The following is a 17,794-nucleotide window of genomic DNA, read 5'->3' as shown; positions in this document are numbered from 1 at the left end:
CCAGAAAATATTTCTCATGAAGTTGCTCCTGAATTCACTGATCTGATTTCTAACACTATAGATTAATTGTGTCAGTTCTAGAACCTTCTATAAATAGGATACACTATCTACATACACAGTATATATTTTTTGTTTTGATGTTTTTGCCAGCATAATATTAATGAAACTTATTTACCTTCTGTGACTCAATAATCTGCTTATNAAAAAAAAAAAAAAAAAAAGGGTGGGGGGGCATGAATACATGTGCAGAACATGCAGGTTTGTTACATAGGTATACGTGTACCATGATGGTTTGCTGCACCTACTAACCCATGGAACCTGCAGGCCAAATCCAGCCCTAAGGCCTGTTTATGTAAATAAAAGTATATTACATACAAAAAGAATTGTTAAGCTAGTAGATTTCAAGTGTTCTCACAAAAAAATAAGTATATGAAAGAAATGTATATGTTAAATAGCTTGACTTAGCCATTCCACAATGTACATATATATTACAACATGTCGTATGCCACAAATATATACAATTTTTGTCAGTTAAAAATAAAAAGAAATACTGCTGAATTAAAGAAAATTTAAGATCAAAAATTTAAGAAAAGAATACAAAATAGGCCAGGTGCTGTGGCTCACGCCTGTAATCCCAACACTTTGGGAGGCCAAGGCAGGCAGATCACAAGGTCAGGAGTTTGAGACCAGCCTGGTCTATGGTGAAAACCCGTCTCTACTAAAAATACTAAAATTAGCCGGGCATGGTGGCACTTGCCTGTAGTCCCAGCTACTCCTATCTAATTGTAACTTTCTACCCCTTGATCAACCTTCCCTCATCCTCCCCTTTCACCCAGCCTCTGGTAACCATTATTCTACATTCTACTTCTATGAGATCAACTTTTTTAGGCTCCACATAAAAATGAGATTATGTAGTATTTGTCTTTCTGTGCATGTTTAATTTGTTGAGGAACCTCCATATTATTTTCCACAATGGCTATTTCACTTTACATTCCCACCAAGAGTGTGCAAGAGTTTCCCTTTCTCTGTATGCTACCAGCATCTGTTATTGTTTTTGTCTTTTTGATAATAGCCATTCTAACTGCAGTTAGATGATATCTCATTATAGTTTTGATTTTGATTTTCATTTCCCTGATGATGAGTGATGTTGAGCATTTTAAAAATACACCTGTTGGCTGTTTATATGTGTTATTTTAAGAAGTATCTATTCAGATCTTTTGTCCATTTTAAATTACATTGTTTGTTTGTTTTGCTCCTAAGGTTGAAGTTATTTATTAATAAGCTATTTTCATTTATTAATAAGCTATTTTCATTATTATGCAGACTCTTTTACATTTATAATCATTACTTGACAACATACTCTATTGCATAGTGCCAAAATATGCAATAATTATATTTTAAAATTTAAAGGGAATTAAAATAGCTGCAGCACTTGGATTAGAGGTTGTTAAAATAAAATAGCCACAGCACAATGTTTTTACCAGTGTAATTTGCTCCACCAAAATAATGCCTAGACTATTCACAATAGCAAAGACTTGGAACCAATCCAAATGTCCATCAATGACAGACTGAATTAAGAATATGTGGCACATATACACCATGGAATACTATGCAGCCATAAAAAAGGATGAGTTCAAGTCCTTTGTAGGGACATGGATGCAGCTGGAAACCATCATTCTCAGCAAACTATTGCAAGAACAGAAAACCAAACACTGCATGCACTCACTCATGGGTGGGAATTGAACAATGAGGACAGGAAGGGGAACATCACACACCGGGGCCTGTTGTGGGGTGGGGGGAGCGGGGAGAGATAGCATTAGGAGATATACCTAATGTAAATGACGAGTGAATAGGTGCAGCACACCAACATGGCACATGTATACATATGTAACAAACCTGCATGTTGTGCACATGTACCCTAGAACTTAAAGTATAATAAAAAATAAATTAAAAAAATAATAATGCCTAGAGTATTTTAGTCCTTCTGCCTTTTGCTAAATATTATTTTGTGGAATTTTGTCTTTTGTTGTTGTTGATTTTTTAATCAAATTTCATTGAAGTATAATTTAAATACAATAAGATGCACCTATGTTAGGTGTACAATTCAATGAGTTTTTTAAAGTTGTAAAGTGATAATTTTAATTGTATAAACTTACGAGGTACAAAGTGAAATTATAAGTTTTGACAAATACACATACATGTAACCACCATGCCAATTAAGATACAAACATTTCAATCACCCCAGAAAATATTTCTCATGAAGTTGCTCCTGAATTCACTGATCTGATTTCTAACACTATAGATTAATTGTGTCAGTTCTAGAACCTTCTATAAATAGGATACACTATCTACATACACAGTATATATTTTTTGTTTTGATGTTTTTGCCAGCATAATATTAATGAAACTTATTTACCTTCTGTGACTCAATAATCTGCTTATTTTTATTGCTGTGTTGCATTTTAATATATGAATTATATGAACAAACCACATTTGTTTTGCCATTTTGTTTATAGATATTTGATTACCCAGCTCAACTTTTAGCTATTATCAAGAAATAAACATTAGCATACAAGTTTTCGTATGGGTGTATATTTTCATTTTCTTGGATAAATACCCAAGAGTAGAATGCAGCCTCATATGGATCTACTGTTTAACTTCATTAGAAGCCGTCACACTATTTTCCAAATGATTGTGTTGTTTTCCATGCTAACTGGTAATATATGACCACTTCAATTGCTCTACGTTCTTGCCAACACTTGGAATTATACATCTTTTAACATTTTACCCATTCCAGTGATTGTGTAGTGATATCTTATTTGTGGTCTGAATATTATTTTGACTCTTTTCACTGCTACACTATACAAGTCATACAATTCCCCTTCTCCTTTTCTCCTTTTACAGATTCACCTGTTTGCTTCCTAAGACAGAAGATAAATAGGAGGAAAAGGATCAAATGTCAAAATTCTGAGTGAGTGAAAATTTCCCTAAGAGATAAAATGAGGGTTAACATAGAGAATCAAACTTCGTAAATCTTGCTTCTTCTGTATTCCAGTTATGGTGTGTTACCATGGAAACAGTATAGGACTGGGATTCTAATTCTTTGAGTTTAGGTCCTGGCTTTGCCACATACTAACTGTAGAACCTTGGGGAAGCCATTTGACCTCCATAAGGATTTGTCTCCTCTTCTGTAAAATGGGAACCTGTTGTCTCCAGCTCAAAGCACTATTCTGAGAATCAAATGAGATTACTGTATCAATACAAGGACTTATTATAAGGTCTTTGAACAGATATAAGCTCTTAAAAGCATTCTGAAAGTAAAAAACAATCTCGTCTGATGCTTTAGACATATAAAATAGACTACATCATGCTATTAGTGACATATAAGAGAGGCAGCCTGGGTTCTGGAGTTAGAAAACCTAGTTGCAAACCCTTCAAGATGCATGATCTGCAAATACTTAATTTTTATGACTGTTACCTAATTTATAAAATAAATACTGTTTGTTGTAAGATTCAATGTGATAATGTGTACAAACGGCTTGGTAACATGTCTAGCATGTAATAGGCACTTAATAATCGAACATCATTGATGCAGTAGTTGGATTTTTAAGGCATATTTTCAAATTAGCTATACACGGCAATCAAAACCAAAGTACTGTCCATTAAACTCTAAATACTAGCCATGCCCAGATCTCTTTTCCAAATAAAGTAACCTTTAAAGGGGTTTCTCCTGCAAAGATTTGAAAATCTTTATAACCTATATACCAAGGCTAACTGATATGCAGGCTTGGAAAAGTCATTTCTAAGCTGACTACACGTGAGGGAAAACAACCTCTTTGAGGTGACTAGGAACAAAACTCTTACCAAAATGGTTGTTTTTTATTGGATGGTACCAAACAAAACTCACTGAGATATTTTATTCCTGGATAGTTTAAATGCTCGATGCATAGAGCTCAGGTTGTCCCTGAATGAGCTGGAGTCAGTGCTGCAATATACCATTGGTCCTGCTGTACACCTCATTCTTAGAAGCTCTGTGATACTCAGTAACAATGCAACAGTTAGGATCAGTTCCTCATGGATGCTTCCATAACCTTGATGACCACAGTGTGTGTTTCTTCTTTGTTTAACTAATACACTCACCTTTGTTGCTAAAATCTGCAATAAGAGGCTGAAGGATTATTTGTTCTGTTTTTAAATAACCCACCTAACAGTAATCATCATAGGTAACATTTTTTTAAAGACTTCTTTGTGAACACTAATATTACATTTAATTCTTATATTTTCTTACCTGTTTGCCTTTCGAAGAACATCAAATAGATTGCTTAGTGACGTGTCATTCTGAAACACATTTGGAAAACTAGAGAGAAGCTGCCACACAGCTTTCTGCTCTTGCACTTGTGAGAAGAAAGACAGCACTCTGACTATTTCCTGAAACACTATCTTCTGATTGTTGGGGTCACTGGATAGCTTAAAATATAAAACCACAAACAGAGTAAAATGAGACTTTAACATTCGTAATCACGTGGTTTGCTGTTTTAAAAGCATCAAAATCTGATTTTCACATAAGCAATTCTTTTAGATCTTCACTCAGTTTGAAGCCAATCTTTTATTTGGAAAACCAGCAACTATTTCTAATGTTCTTAAACATAATTGGATCTTTTCCCTGTAGCTCCAGAAATTGGCATAAAGTTTGGTTAAGAAAGCCGTATTTATATAAAATATTTCAAATTATATATTTCAAAATTAAAATTAAGTTCCTAACATAAAATTAGCTTTGAGTAATGTTTTTTTTCTTAGGACTTGGTTTAGGAGTTGCAGATATATCTTCCCTATACTTATTACTAGATATTATATTGTTTGCGTGGAGTACTCCTAAAACTAATATACAGATTAGTAGAGATATAGATAGATTTATATATATGTGTGTGTATATATATATATATAAAATTCAGGAAAGTGTTTACTATTACAATTACACATACTTAATGCTATGTGATTTTGAATAATGTCTTTTTTTTTTTTTAACCACATACTCTATTCTACATGACTGCCATTTTGTTAAAAAATATATCATAAGTGCTTTACATTGGATTGGGGATTATTATAACCATACCTCTAATTGGGTTACTTTGGAAAACTCAGATTACTAAAGGGTTATTTAAGCATTCTGTACTTAAAAGAAATTACAATAAAAATTCAAAAAATCAAGGGGAAAATACTAGATATGGACATATTTCATTTATTTATATCTATAAAATTTCAAGAGAATTTTGAACTTTTTTATGATCTCTCATTGTATGTGGGGTTTCATTAAATGTAGATTATTGGTGTCCATTTTTACCATTGTTGTTTAAGGCCAGTGTATGCACTATTCATAATAGCAAAGACATGAAATCAACCCAAATGCCCATCAATGATAGATTGGAGAAAGAAAATATGATACTATACACCATGGAATACTATGCAGCCAGAAAAAAGGAATGAGATCATGTCCTTTGCAGGGACATGTATGTAGCTGGAAGCCATTATCCTCAGCAAACTAACACAGGAACAAAAAACCAAACACCACATGTTCTCAGTTGTAAGTGGGAGCTGAACAATGAGAATACATGGACACACAGAGGGGAACAACACACCTTGGGGCTTGTCAGAGGTGGGTAGGGGAAAGGAAAACATCCAGATAAATAGCTAATGCATGCTTGGCTTAATACCTAGGTGATGGGTTGACAGGTGCAGCAAACCACCATGACACACATTTACCTATGCAGCAAACCTGCACATCCTACACATGTATCCTGGAACTTAACATTAAATTAAGTTTTTTAAAGGCTAATGTATGCAAACACTCCATAGTAGAGTGTTCTTGGTTCTAATGTATAATATTTTGGTGAGAGGGATATATTGTTTTATCAAAATTTAACTTCTTGCTGGAGGAATCATGTTACCTAACTTCAAACTATACTACAGGGCTACAGTAACCAAAACAGCATGGTACTGGTACAAAAACAGACACATAGACCAATGGAACAGAATAACAAACCCAGAAATAGGGCTACACACCTACAACCATCTGATCTTCAACAAAGGTGACAAAAACAAGCCATGGGGAAAGAACTCCCTACTCAATAAATGACATTGGGATAACTGGCTAGCCATATGTGGAAGAATGAAACCAGACCCCTTGCTTACAACCATATGCAAAATTCAACTGAAGTTTGATTAAAGACTTAAATGTAAAACCCCAAATTATAAAAACTCTGGAAGATAACCTAGGCAACACAATTCTAGACACAGGAAATGGTAAATATTTTATGACAAAGATGCCAAAAGCAATCAAAACAAAAGCAAAAATTGACAAATGGGATCTAATTAAACTTAAGAGCTTCTGCACAGCAAAGAAACCATCAACAGAATAAACAGACAGCCTACGGAATGGGAGAACATTTTTGAAAACTATGCATCTGAAAAAAGTCTAAAGAAAAAAAAGAACAACTCCGCTAAAAGTAGGCAAAGGACATGAACAGATGCTTTTCAAAAGAAGACATACCTACAGCCAACAAGCATATGAAAAAAAGCTCAATATAACTGATCATTAGAGAAATGCAAATCAAAACCACAATGAAATGCCATCTCACACCAGTCAGAACGGCTATTAAAAAGTCAAAAAATAACAGATGCTGGTGAGGTTACAGAGAAAGGGAACACTTAAACACTGTTACTGGGAGTATAAATTCATTTCAACATTGTGGAAAACAGTGTGGTGATTCCTCAAAGACCTAAAAACATTCAATCCAGAAATCCCATTACTGGATATACACCCAGCAGAATATAAATTATTCTACTATAAAGACATGCACACGTATGTTCACTGCAGCACTAGTCACACAATAACAAAGACATAGACTTGGCCGGGTACAGTGGCTCACGTCTGTAATCCCCGCACTTTGGGAGGCCGAGGCAGGTGGGTCACTTGAGGTCAGGAGTTTGAGACGAGCCTGGCCAACATGACAAAACCTTATCTCTACTAATAATACAAAAAAAAAAAAAAAAAAAAAAATTTAGCTGGATGTGGTGGCCTGTGCCTGTAGTCCCAGCTACTTGGGAGGCTGAGGCACAAGAATCACTTGAACCTGGGAGGCGGAGGTTTCAGTGAGCTGAGATAGCACCATTGCCCTCCAGCCTGGGTGACAGAGTGAAGCTGTGTCTCAGAAAAAACAAAAAGCAAAACAAAACAAAAACAAAGACATGGAATCAACCTCAATGCCCATCAGTGGCAGATTGGAGAAAGAAAATGTGGTACACGTACATCACGGAATGCTATGCAACCATAACAAACAACAATATGATGTCCTTTGCAGGCAAATGGATGGAGCTGGAGGCCATTATCCTTAGCAAACTATGCAGGAACAGAAAACGAAATACTGCGTTTTCTCACTTATAAGTGGGAGCTACATGATGAGAACACATGGACACAAAGAGGGGAGCAACAGACACTAGGACTTACTTGAGGGTGAAGAGTGGGATGAGGGTGAGGATCAGAAAAAATAACTACTGAGTACTAGGCTTAGTACCTGGGTGACAAAATAATCTAGAGAACAAACCACTGTGACATGAATTTACTTATATAACAAACCTGCAATATGTGCCCCTGAACCTAAAACAAAAGTTTTTGAAAATTCACAGTTAAAGAAAAACTAGCTTTTCAAACTAGGTTTGAAGTCAGTGAGAAAAATAAAAAGATTTTACCCATTATTCTAAATTCTGACAGTTATATGACTGTGATAATTTAATTATTAAACTTGTATCATAGCCTGAGTAATCTCACCTAAAGATCTCAGAGAAAACAATCAAACTTCATCTACTGTAGAGCAAAGCCATATTTTATTTAAAAGGTGTGTCCACATTAACCATAATGTAATATTTTTGGTTTAGCATTGAAATCATTTCAACCTTTCACATTAAATATGTAATACTACTTAAGATTAAACTTTGTGTGCAGAGTCTATGCGAGTCAGCATTTCCCAGTCTACATGGGCTATAGAATTGCCCTTTAATTCATGTTGAGTCACTTTGTACATCAAAGATCTACACTCACCTGGGAGAACTGTTTGTTTAGTTCTTGGAGAGAAGACTCTAAAAGGGTCATGTTAGAAAGGCAAAATTTGTTAAAAATATTTCTTCCTAGAAAGGTCCAAGAGAAGGCATCATCCACAATGTATCCTGGATAGCTATCACACAATTCTCTTCGTATATCTTCTGAAGTTGAATTTTGCTTTAACAGCTAAAAGCATGTGTGAAAAGAGTAAAATATGAATGTTATTAATTGTAGATGTTCAAATATTCTAGTCTTCAAGTAATCTAAGCTGTCTTCAAAATAGCCATTTTGAGGTCCTCCATTATAGCAGCTATTAAAATAACAATAAAGAACATATAATTTACCCATGAGAACTTGTAGAGTGAATGCATGAATGTGGTAAATTCTTGTCATTGTTATTATTTAAATGATTTATATATGATTTATTTGACTGAACTCATTTCTTGTCTCTGACTAGAAAACCTCAATGTACAGAGTCTTTGCTTACAAAAATCTTCATGCATAAAAATCTTATTCATTTTTTCTGAACATTGAGCAGCAGAAACTCAGGTGCCCTAACTCTTCATGACACTCATGGGAAACTCGTTGTGATCCTTGGAAGATTTCCAACAGAAGGAGCTTCGAGGTCTATTCCTGGGATGAACAGTGTTTATTTACAGAAGTGTACAAATATAGATTGCTTCATTTGCAAAGCAATTCTTCCATGTAAGTCTTATATATAGAAAGAAAAAGGAAAACATATATGAAAATATATAATAGCAGGCATAACTACTAAAAGTAGTCACTGGAAATCATTTTCATAATGGAATCATCATAATCTCCCTATATATTCATAATTCAGGCCAGTCACGATGTAGCAGTATTTTACCAATAATATTGATCATATTTACCATTATTAAGTTGTTTAGATATTTACAGAGCTGATAATAGTTTGTTGTCAGACTTCAGAGGTCCATCTTAATAATTAATTCTTATTACTCCATGAGGTGAGGCCAATTTCATCCTCCTCTTAAGTGTATATTACAAAATATACACGCTACCTTCTAGTGACTCAAATTCTACAAGTAATGGAACAAGACAGAATCCATTTATCTGGGATGTACTATAAGTGTTAGGCCTTCTAGTCATTCATCCATATCTCTCCCCTAACAGTCCACATAAACTCACCCCAAAATGATTTCTCTACTCATTCTTGCAAGTGTTGCAGAAAGCAGTAAAGAGAAAGAAAGAGGAATCAGAGAGATTGCTGACACAGGCATCAATATGTCATCTTAATTTTTACATCTCTTCCCTGCTCCAACTACTCTAAAAATATGTATCCATACATAGAAATTTCATTTTTGGCTTATCTCCCCTGGATATATAGCTCTGTGCTGCCTCACAAAATTCTGAAATTTTATTCCACATGAGAAAGAGAACTTGGGAGTTTCAATACGATAAAGTAGCATTTTGGAGAATAGCATTGCTCTTCTAGATATTAAAGAATTTATCTGATCCAGTGCAAGACTGTCTACTTCTAGGAACCAATATGTAAGAATTAGAATGGAATAGAATAACGTTCTCTAATTTATACACTGTACTTGATTGGGGGAAGCTTCAGACTGGAATTAACTGGGCATATTGAGAGACTTCTATGCCAGACAAAAAACATTAGAAACCTCAACTATTATGTAAACTAGACTTTCAATGTCTATTTTGGACAGATTGAAAAGTCCTCTATTTGGGCCAGCATGGGCAGAGTTGATGAGTGTGATGCCATTTCCTGGAGTCCACTTTTGTGCTGGCCTTTGACTCATTTATGTAACTCAGTTTATTGAGATGCCTCAGTTATACAGAGTGTTAATTTAAGTATAACTAACAAAGACATATTCAGTAGCAGTGGTTATGGTTATTGGAATGTTAATAAACTTTAAAGACATGTCTCATGATCAGATAAAATAAATGGTTGCTATATAAGACATAGATATATTATTAAAAATGTTTGTGTGTGTGTGTGTGTATAGATGATATGGGGAAGGAGAGAAGAAAGGTAAGTGGGAGAGAGAGAGAGAGAATAGTATCTCTAATGCCAAATGTTGAGAATGATGTCTTTTCATTTCTAAAGAGCACATAAAACAAGACTTAAATACCTATGGGACCAGCCAAATAACTTAAATATATGAATCTGGCCAGATGAAAGACAATAAGGAGAAGTGGGGATTGTAGTTACAAAGAGCACTTGTTCTGCTTAAAGGCATGTACATTCAATGTTTTAAAATCTCCGTACACACACTCACACATATATTTAGCTCAGAGGCTGCCAGTTCACACCTCTGATAGAAATTATGTTCATTGTCTTGCAATCTGGGAAATCTTAAAGTGGATGGTCTCTAGGAAACAGAGAAATCCATAGGTAAGCTCTCTAAAATATGCTAAGAAAAAGGATTTTCCTACTTCGGGGCAATATTTTCTTTAGCTCTAATTTTTCCAAAGAGTTGATTAGTATGGATGAGGCAACAAATTCGAAGAGCATTATAACTTCATTTGGTCTTTTTTTCTTTCCTGTTTCAGAAAATTAAAACATCACATATAATGCCACCCTAATTTCTTATTAAATGAAAACTTTAAGTTCAATTAAGGGACTTAACAGGGAAGTAAATAAATACTGAAGATCTTCAGGAATTCAGAATGTCTTAAAATTAAGCTGTTTATTGAAGAGTTCCTAAGAAGTTGCCTAAGATATTACTCTAAATAGGAAAGGTGCTCCAAACATCTTGCTATTTGAGAGATCCTTCTATTAACCTAAAAGGCCTATGTTGAATCACTCTTCTCATTACAAAACTGAATCAAGTTACCTTTTCCAAGCCAAGAATTCGTGCGAGCACTTGACTGCCATTGAAAGTATATGTTCCAGGACTTTCCAAATCAGAACTTGGACTGGGAAATACTGTGGCTGTAATCAAAGAAGGAACAGATTGACATTCCAAACACACACAAATGCACAGGACTGCATGAGAATCCATAAACATCACTTGTGACCTCATATACACTGTAGCAAGGATGTGCTCAAATGTGCCTCTTCCATGAACATTTCATACTGGAAAAATGGCAAATTCCATGAGTTTTTCTTTTCATATAAAATTGTGATGGCTTTGGTCTGTTCTTATTTTTTTTTCCAATCATTTAGATGTCATTTACTTTCATTCCAGTCTGTGACATTAAACTTCATCACCAATATTATTGCCCAATAAACCGAATCATTTCTGTGCAGGCCTGGAGGATTTGAGGTACCTACACTAGCTCCACAGATCCATCATATCCAACATCTGTTCAAAGGATCTGCCAATGCACATCTGGTGATAATGGTCTTTTCTTTTAATTATCCAATTGGGACACTGAAATCTGCTTAGAATCATAAATTCTCTCCTCCAAGTGGTTTCTGAATAATATTTTAGATCAAATAAATGGGATAAAGCAATTAGCCTGGACTACAGTATACTCTAATTAAGTAATTCCCAATGCGTCTTCATCTAGTATTGTTTATTTATGATGTAGCAGAGTTTTCTGGGTTTGGAGCATTAGCTAGAAGACTACATTCATATCTATAACATGGATGTTCATTAAGCCAGTATATTGACTTTTATAAATTTAATACAGAAGTCTTTTGTCATCCTCAGAGCAAAGAATCTTAATATTCAATGGTACCAGTGACTCATCATCAGTAGGGCCTAGGCTTTATTTTAGTACCCATGGAACTGAAGAATTTGCCATCTGATTCCTTTAGACTATGGAATATATTTGTGAGATAACTGGCCAGAGTGAGAAACATAATCTGTGGCTACCAAGCAAAGCAAAACTTACTAGACCATAACATTATAACCTTATTTCTATGGTGCTTTAACCTACTCAGCCAAACACCCACAGATCATTCATAACAGAACATTAACTCCTCAAAACCATTCATCACCATGTTCCTACTACATTAACATGGGACTTTTTTTTTTTTTACTTGCTCCATCAACTTGCATTGGAATGTTATTTAATATCACAAAGTCTTAAATATCCCATGACCTTTTAAAGAAACTCCCTTTTATCCAGAGCACCAGCCATATTTCGACATACAGGAATCTTGTTTTGTTCACTAATATATCCCCAGCCCCTAAGACAGTGGCTGGTTAGTATTAGGGACTTAATAAATATTTGTCAAATGAATGTGAGCCGGTCGTGCTGTTTAAAGCATTTATTTTTTTTAACATGTGGCTTCTAATCAGTGTTTCTCAAGTCCACTTGGAATTGAATCACTCGTGCCTAAGGCTCAGGAATGCAGGTTTTGAGGGAGTAACTCAGGAAGATTCTCTGCACATGAAAATTTGAGAGCTACTGGCCCAGATGTGAAGCAAGTCCACAGTCACACTGTGATACTGAGCATTAAGTGTGAGGAAGAAGCATATAGCTGAAAGAGTACTGGCCTGCAAGTCCTTCTAATGCCAGCTCTGCTGTATGGCTATAGACACAGCGCCTAACTTTGCGGAGCCTCATATTTTTCATCTGTAAAATGGAAAATCTGGACAAACCTCTGAGATTGTTTCCAATAATTTTTATTAATGGGCTTTCTAACCCATCCCCGCATCATCTCATTGCAGACAGGGAAAGAGTCTAGAGTCAGTTCTGGGAAATGGTGCAATTCTCAACATGTAGGCTTTTGCTCCTGTAGGGTATTTCAGTAAGAACTTAATTTCTAATTATTCTCGACACCTTTGCGTAATTGCACCGCCATACTCAGGCAACCATAAGGAACATTTAGATCTCTCAGGGATATTCTAAGCATTCCATCTTTGTTTGAAAAGTTTAAAGTATAAACCTTTCAAAGATTAGACCTTTACTGTTCCACAAGGCTTGTTCTAAACTCTACAGAAGAAAATAGCTTACCTAGTGATGCATGCCTTCTTTCTGGAACTTGGGTGCTCTGGAATGATAAATTGCTGTCCTTATCCAGGTTGGATGACTTTCTCAGAATCTCACTAGAGAAGAAAAAGCAAGAACTCTATAACTTCTCCCACATTAATTTTAGTTAGTTACAGCAATGTATTATGTGGCAGATTCCAGGGCTGTCTGAGGACTTTCAAATATTTAATATAGTTTCCAGGATTTTAATGGAAGAATTCACCTAACCACACACCAATGAATATATAAGGTCTCTTACAAAGTATATTTTTATTCAGAGAAAATGGCCTAGATGATGTTTAAAATAGTTATTTTACTTTAATCTTATAGAAAGGACATTTAAAACATTAGAGATAAATACTTAAAATATGTATGATGTATATTTTCTTTTAAAAGTTGGTAAATCCCAAATAAATGAGAATCCAAGAGTGCTTTGGGGACTGAAAGAAAGGTCTGCTTGTTTGTCAACATTAAAAGAAAAATAAGTTTTCTATGTTAAATTATAGATGGCCTTTTAAAGATTTTCAACACAGATTCAAGGAAGAAGAAAAAGGTCATTTATTGAATACCCACTATGTGCCAGGAATTATGGTTGATGTCATCACAGATGGCACCAGGTATAACAAGAATAACATTAAAATAAATTTTCCATTGCACTGAATGTGTCAAGGCAGTAATAATTACATTATGGTGCCAGGAATCCCCATACAACATGATCATACTAGGTTTTGGAAGAAAACATTGCTGGGCCTTCCCACAATTAGTAACCCCCTCTTTTCTAAAATTCACTTTTGTTTAGTTTATTATTAAAATGGAGATGATCACATTTTCTTGAAAACTGGATGTATCAAAAGCATGTGCCTAAAATAAGTATGTATGTTTCAAAATAAAATCGGTCTAAATGCCAGGATGCAAATAATTTTAGAATTCCAAAAGTTGGTGAATTTTATGAAGTTATTTATAAAACCTTGAGGTACATAACAATGGCTATAAAAAGATAATGGAAAAGCAAGAAATTCTGCTTACTACCGTGGTTCAATTTGACTTCTGTTTTAGAAAGAAGATCTGAATCCTGGTTCTAGGGTACTTTGTGATTTATAATTGGAAAAAGAAAAAGAAGTGACATTTGTTTTCATTCCCTAGTGTTTTTCCAATATTCTCCATAAAATGTACTTTTCACTCCAAAAGCTCTGCATTCTTAATATATATTTGAATTATTCATGACCCTGACTGTATGCCCCTAAATCTTTTTACATTCCTTATGCTGACTATGTGGATGGGAAAACTGTTCAGGTAAAAATAAGAACTGACCTGAACATTTTCCCTTTTCTCAAAAGAATTTTAGAAAGTTTGAGAAAGTCGAGTTTACTTTTCTTTTTCTCGACCTTTTTTTAGTTTGGCTTGCAATCCTACGAGGACTATTGAATATCAACATATTTTGAAAACAAAAGCAAAAACTGCCTTCATAAAAATTTTAAGGACTAGGGACAGCAACAAAAATGAAAGGGAGGATGACAAAGATCAAAATGAGCAATGAAAGAGCAAGAGAAAATAGACTGAATAATGAATGGTGGTGAGGAAGTGGGAAAAAAAAGAAAGAAGAGGCAACAGGAAACTAAGAAAGTGTGCTCTTGGAGAAGCAAAAGCTGCATCTGCCCCACAGAGGACGCTTCACTCATCTTCCCACATTCAGATAAGAAACCTAAAATTACTCCTACAAATAGCATTTGAACACCATGGAAAGACAAACTCATTCCCTTCCCAGCAAGCAGCTGGCTCTGCACCTCTGAGCTTGCTCACCAGTAAAATGACTGCTCCTAGACAAGGACCCACAGCAGCTCCCATTCTAACAGCGCTTTTCTCTCACCAGGAAGTGCCCAGTGTGACATGGTTGCCCACATCCTTTTATATAGCCTTAATGTGTCTTTTTTTTTTTGGAAGTGAGAGTTGGATAGCACGTGTGCTTTGCTGTTCCCCTTTCCTGAAAATGTTCTCCAGCTTCATTTCGCATTGACAAGGTGCGGTGTGATAGCATGTGTCTATTCCCATTGCACATCAAAACTGTTTTCTTTAAACTCTTAAAATTGAAACCACAAAATAAATGTACAACAGTGTATGTGCGTAAAAAGATGAATTAATGCTGTAAGGTGAAACACAGCTTACTTCCCCCCAAACAAAGGCAATTAATTCTATTAACTTCCGATTAACCTACTTAAAGAGGGCTAGAAAGTAGCTGGTCTTACTGAGTTAATGGCATTCCCTGAAGTTTCTAATGAGCAGGATCATGCTTATAGACAAAGCACTACATGCTTCTTATAACAGTAGTTGAGAAATAGCACCCTTCCCGTTATTTCACACAAGCACTTAGTGCACACTTATGTCATATCTATCTGTACCTATTCCCACCACTTTTTCTATTTCCACTGTGACATCTTTGGGAAAAGCTACCATGTCTTATTTATCTTTATATTCCCAATATCTAACATAGTGTAGGACCATAAGATCTGATGGCTGATTAAATAAAAAGAGACCATATTGTTGGGGTATGGCAGAAAGTACTTTAGAGTTAGAAGATATCTTTGGAATTTCAGCTCTCTCTTTCTAAAAGATTCCAGCCATTGTCTCCTTCATCAGCAAATTAGCAATGATAACACCTACCTTGCAAGGTTGTTGTATGATATGAGGTGTGTGTACCAAGAGTCTCTCTTGGCCCTGTCATCATAGGTACTCAGCAATATTAGCTCTTGGTCAGAGTACCTATACAAGATGTTGCAAAGATGCAACCTTCACCATCAGTAGGGAGCTGGAGGCCCATACTTTAGATGTAATCCCTTCAGAATCGTAGAAACTTCAAAAGCTCCGGAATCCAAATGGATGTACCCCATTATTTTATAGATCTGGAACCTACAAGTATTGACTAGTGATATGGAATGAGGTACAGCCCCTCACCCAGAGTTGTATAACCCCTTCCTCATTTTATGGGTTTATGTGACTTCTTTATCTATTTATGAGAGAAATATTCCACCAGTAGTGTGTACCAATTTCCCCCTTTTTAGACTGTAAGGTTCTTAAGAAAAGCCTACAGTGTACTGTGTTGGCAGATAGTAGGATGTTTAGCACATGACAAGCACTGGATACTTGATAATGAAGAACATTACTTGGAACAACTTACCACTAAAGCATCTTTTTTTAAATGGCTGTGGCCTGCTCTCCATTGTTGCATATCTGATTCTGCAAGGATTCTTAGAAAAGGAAACACCCAGCCATAGCCCCAAAGTTATCATCTTACATTGTACATACCATATTCATTTATTAACTCACCAACATTGACTACATTCTTATTATATGTAAAATAATGGGCAAGTAAAACACAGGGATTATGGTACATTAATGAGAATAGCTAAGTAAGGACAAGCACAAAGGAGGAATGGAACACATGACAGGACCCCTAAATCTGAGTTAGTCCCATTTGTATTTCTTATAGAACAAGATTCTTACTCACATCCTTAATGCAAGCCTCTTGCAACCAGAAAAATTTTTCCTTCAGCCTTCTATTAGCCCAGTGGTTCTCAAGTGTGGATAATTCCCCCTACCCCAGGGGACATTTGACAATGTCTGGAGACATATTTGATTGTCACAACTGTGCGTGGAGTGTCACTGGCATCTAGTGAGTAGAGGCTAGAGGTGATGCTGAAACATCCTACAATGTACAACACAACAAAGAATTATCTGGTCCCGGTTATCGGTAGTTGAGAATCAAGGTTGAGAAACCCTGTACTAGACTATGATAGATAATGGAATTATTGAACTCATCCCCATTTCCAGTCCCCATGACCAAATCAAATCAGGAGAGATAAAAGTCCTATTCAGGAGCTCTAAATATCTCCAAGGAAGTCTCAGAGACTGTGTCTCATACTGGATATCTCTGGGAAGTATATGAAAGTATTGCACAAAACTTAGCTGTCCCCTGAATTTGGGACATAGGCCCATCTGATTCCAGAAAATTCAACCCTCTGGGTGAACCAACAAAACTTGAGTCAAATCACCAAGTGGCCCATGGCATCAGTTTACTAACTTTTACTGGACCCAGCCACATGCACAGTACCATGGGCATGGCTAAGGGCCTCTCCTCTAAGATGGTGAAGATGTAGATTCTGCCTCAGTGACATTTGTAGGGCTCTATTTTGGAGAACTCAATATGGGAAACATTTTGGATTTGAGAATTCCATCATTCTGAGGGGAAAAAATGCTAAGCACTGAATAGATTTTACTTGTTCTCAGACATGTCTACCAATAGTTACTTTCAGGAAATGTCACATTTATATATATCGTCTTAATGGTAAAATGCATGTATACTGGGTGTTTTTTTCCTATGAGTAGGAAACATCACTACCTGTGTAAGTGGTACTGTGTGCCATGGCATCATCTATAAGAGGAATTCCTATCAGGCAAGGGACATATGGCAAATCCTGGAAAGAAAATTCTGACATTCTTTTTTGTCTCTAAGGGTTAGTTAAATTTACATATGTATTTTTTCTCATTTCCCCAGAATTAGAATTACATGGGTATGTAGTGGCACCTGGAAACATACGAGATTTGCTGTAAGTCTAGTTCTGATCCCACTTCCAGATGACATTTATCACTAACTTTTAACTGCAAATAAGGACTAAGGACACTGTAGTGGTTTGAGGCCCCCTCAGTGATTTGACGCAGTTGTCCTTCCTGGATATCCCAAACAGAAGTCACCCACAGGAAAATTTTATCTGTTTTAATTAT

General features: G+C 35.6%; 1 protein-coding gene across 1 annotated transcript in view; it reads right to left on the bottom strand.

The window, feature by feature from the left end:
• The window catches only part of ABCA12 (ATP binding cassette subfamily A member 12), a 221,857-nt gene that overhangs the window by 113,989 nt on the left and 90,074 nt on the right, over nucleotides 1-17,794 (bottom strand). Inside the window, exons 4-7 of the mRNA XM_017893499.1 lie at nucleotides 13,004-13,095; nucleotides 10,930-11,027; nucleotides 8,096-8,281; nucleotides 4,289-4,467 (exon numbers count right to left, since the gene is read on the bottom strand). Coding sequence (XP_017748988.1) covers nucleotides 4,289-4,467; nucleotides 8,096-8,281; nucleotides 10,930-11,027; nucleotides 13,004-13,095 — 555 coding nt within the window. The remainder of the gene's footprint in view (nucleotides 1-4,288; nucleotides 4,468-8,095; nucleotides 8,282-10,929; nucleotides 11,028-13,003; nucleotides 13,096-17,794) is intronic.

Source organism: Rhinopithecus bieti, unplaced genomic scaffold (assembly GCF_001698545.2).
Source record: "Rhinopithecus bieti isolate Rb0 unplaced genomic scaffold, ASM169854v2 scaffold_23918, whole genome shotgun sequence".
Taxonomy (NCBI): domain Eukaryota; kingdom Metazoa; phylum Chordata; class Mammalia; order Primates; family Cercopithecidae; genus Rhinopithecus; species Rhinopithecus bieti.
This window is presented reverse-complemented; position numbering and strand designations above follow the sequence as displayed.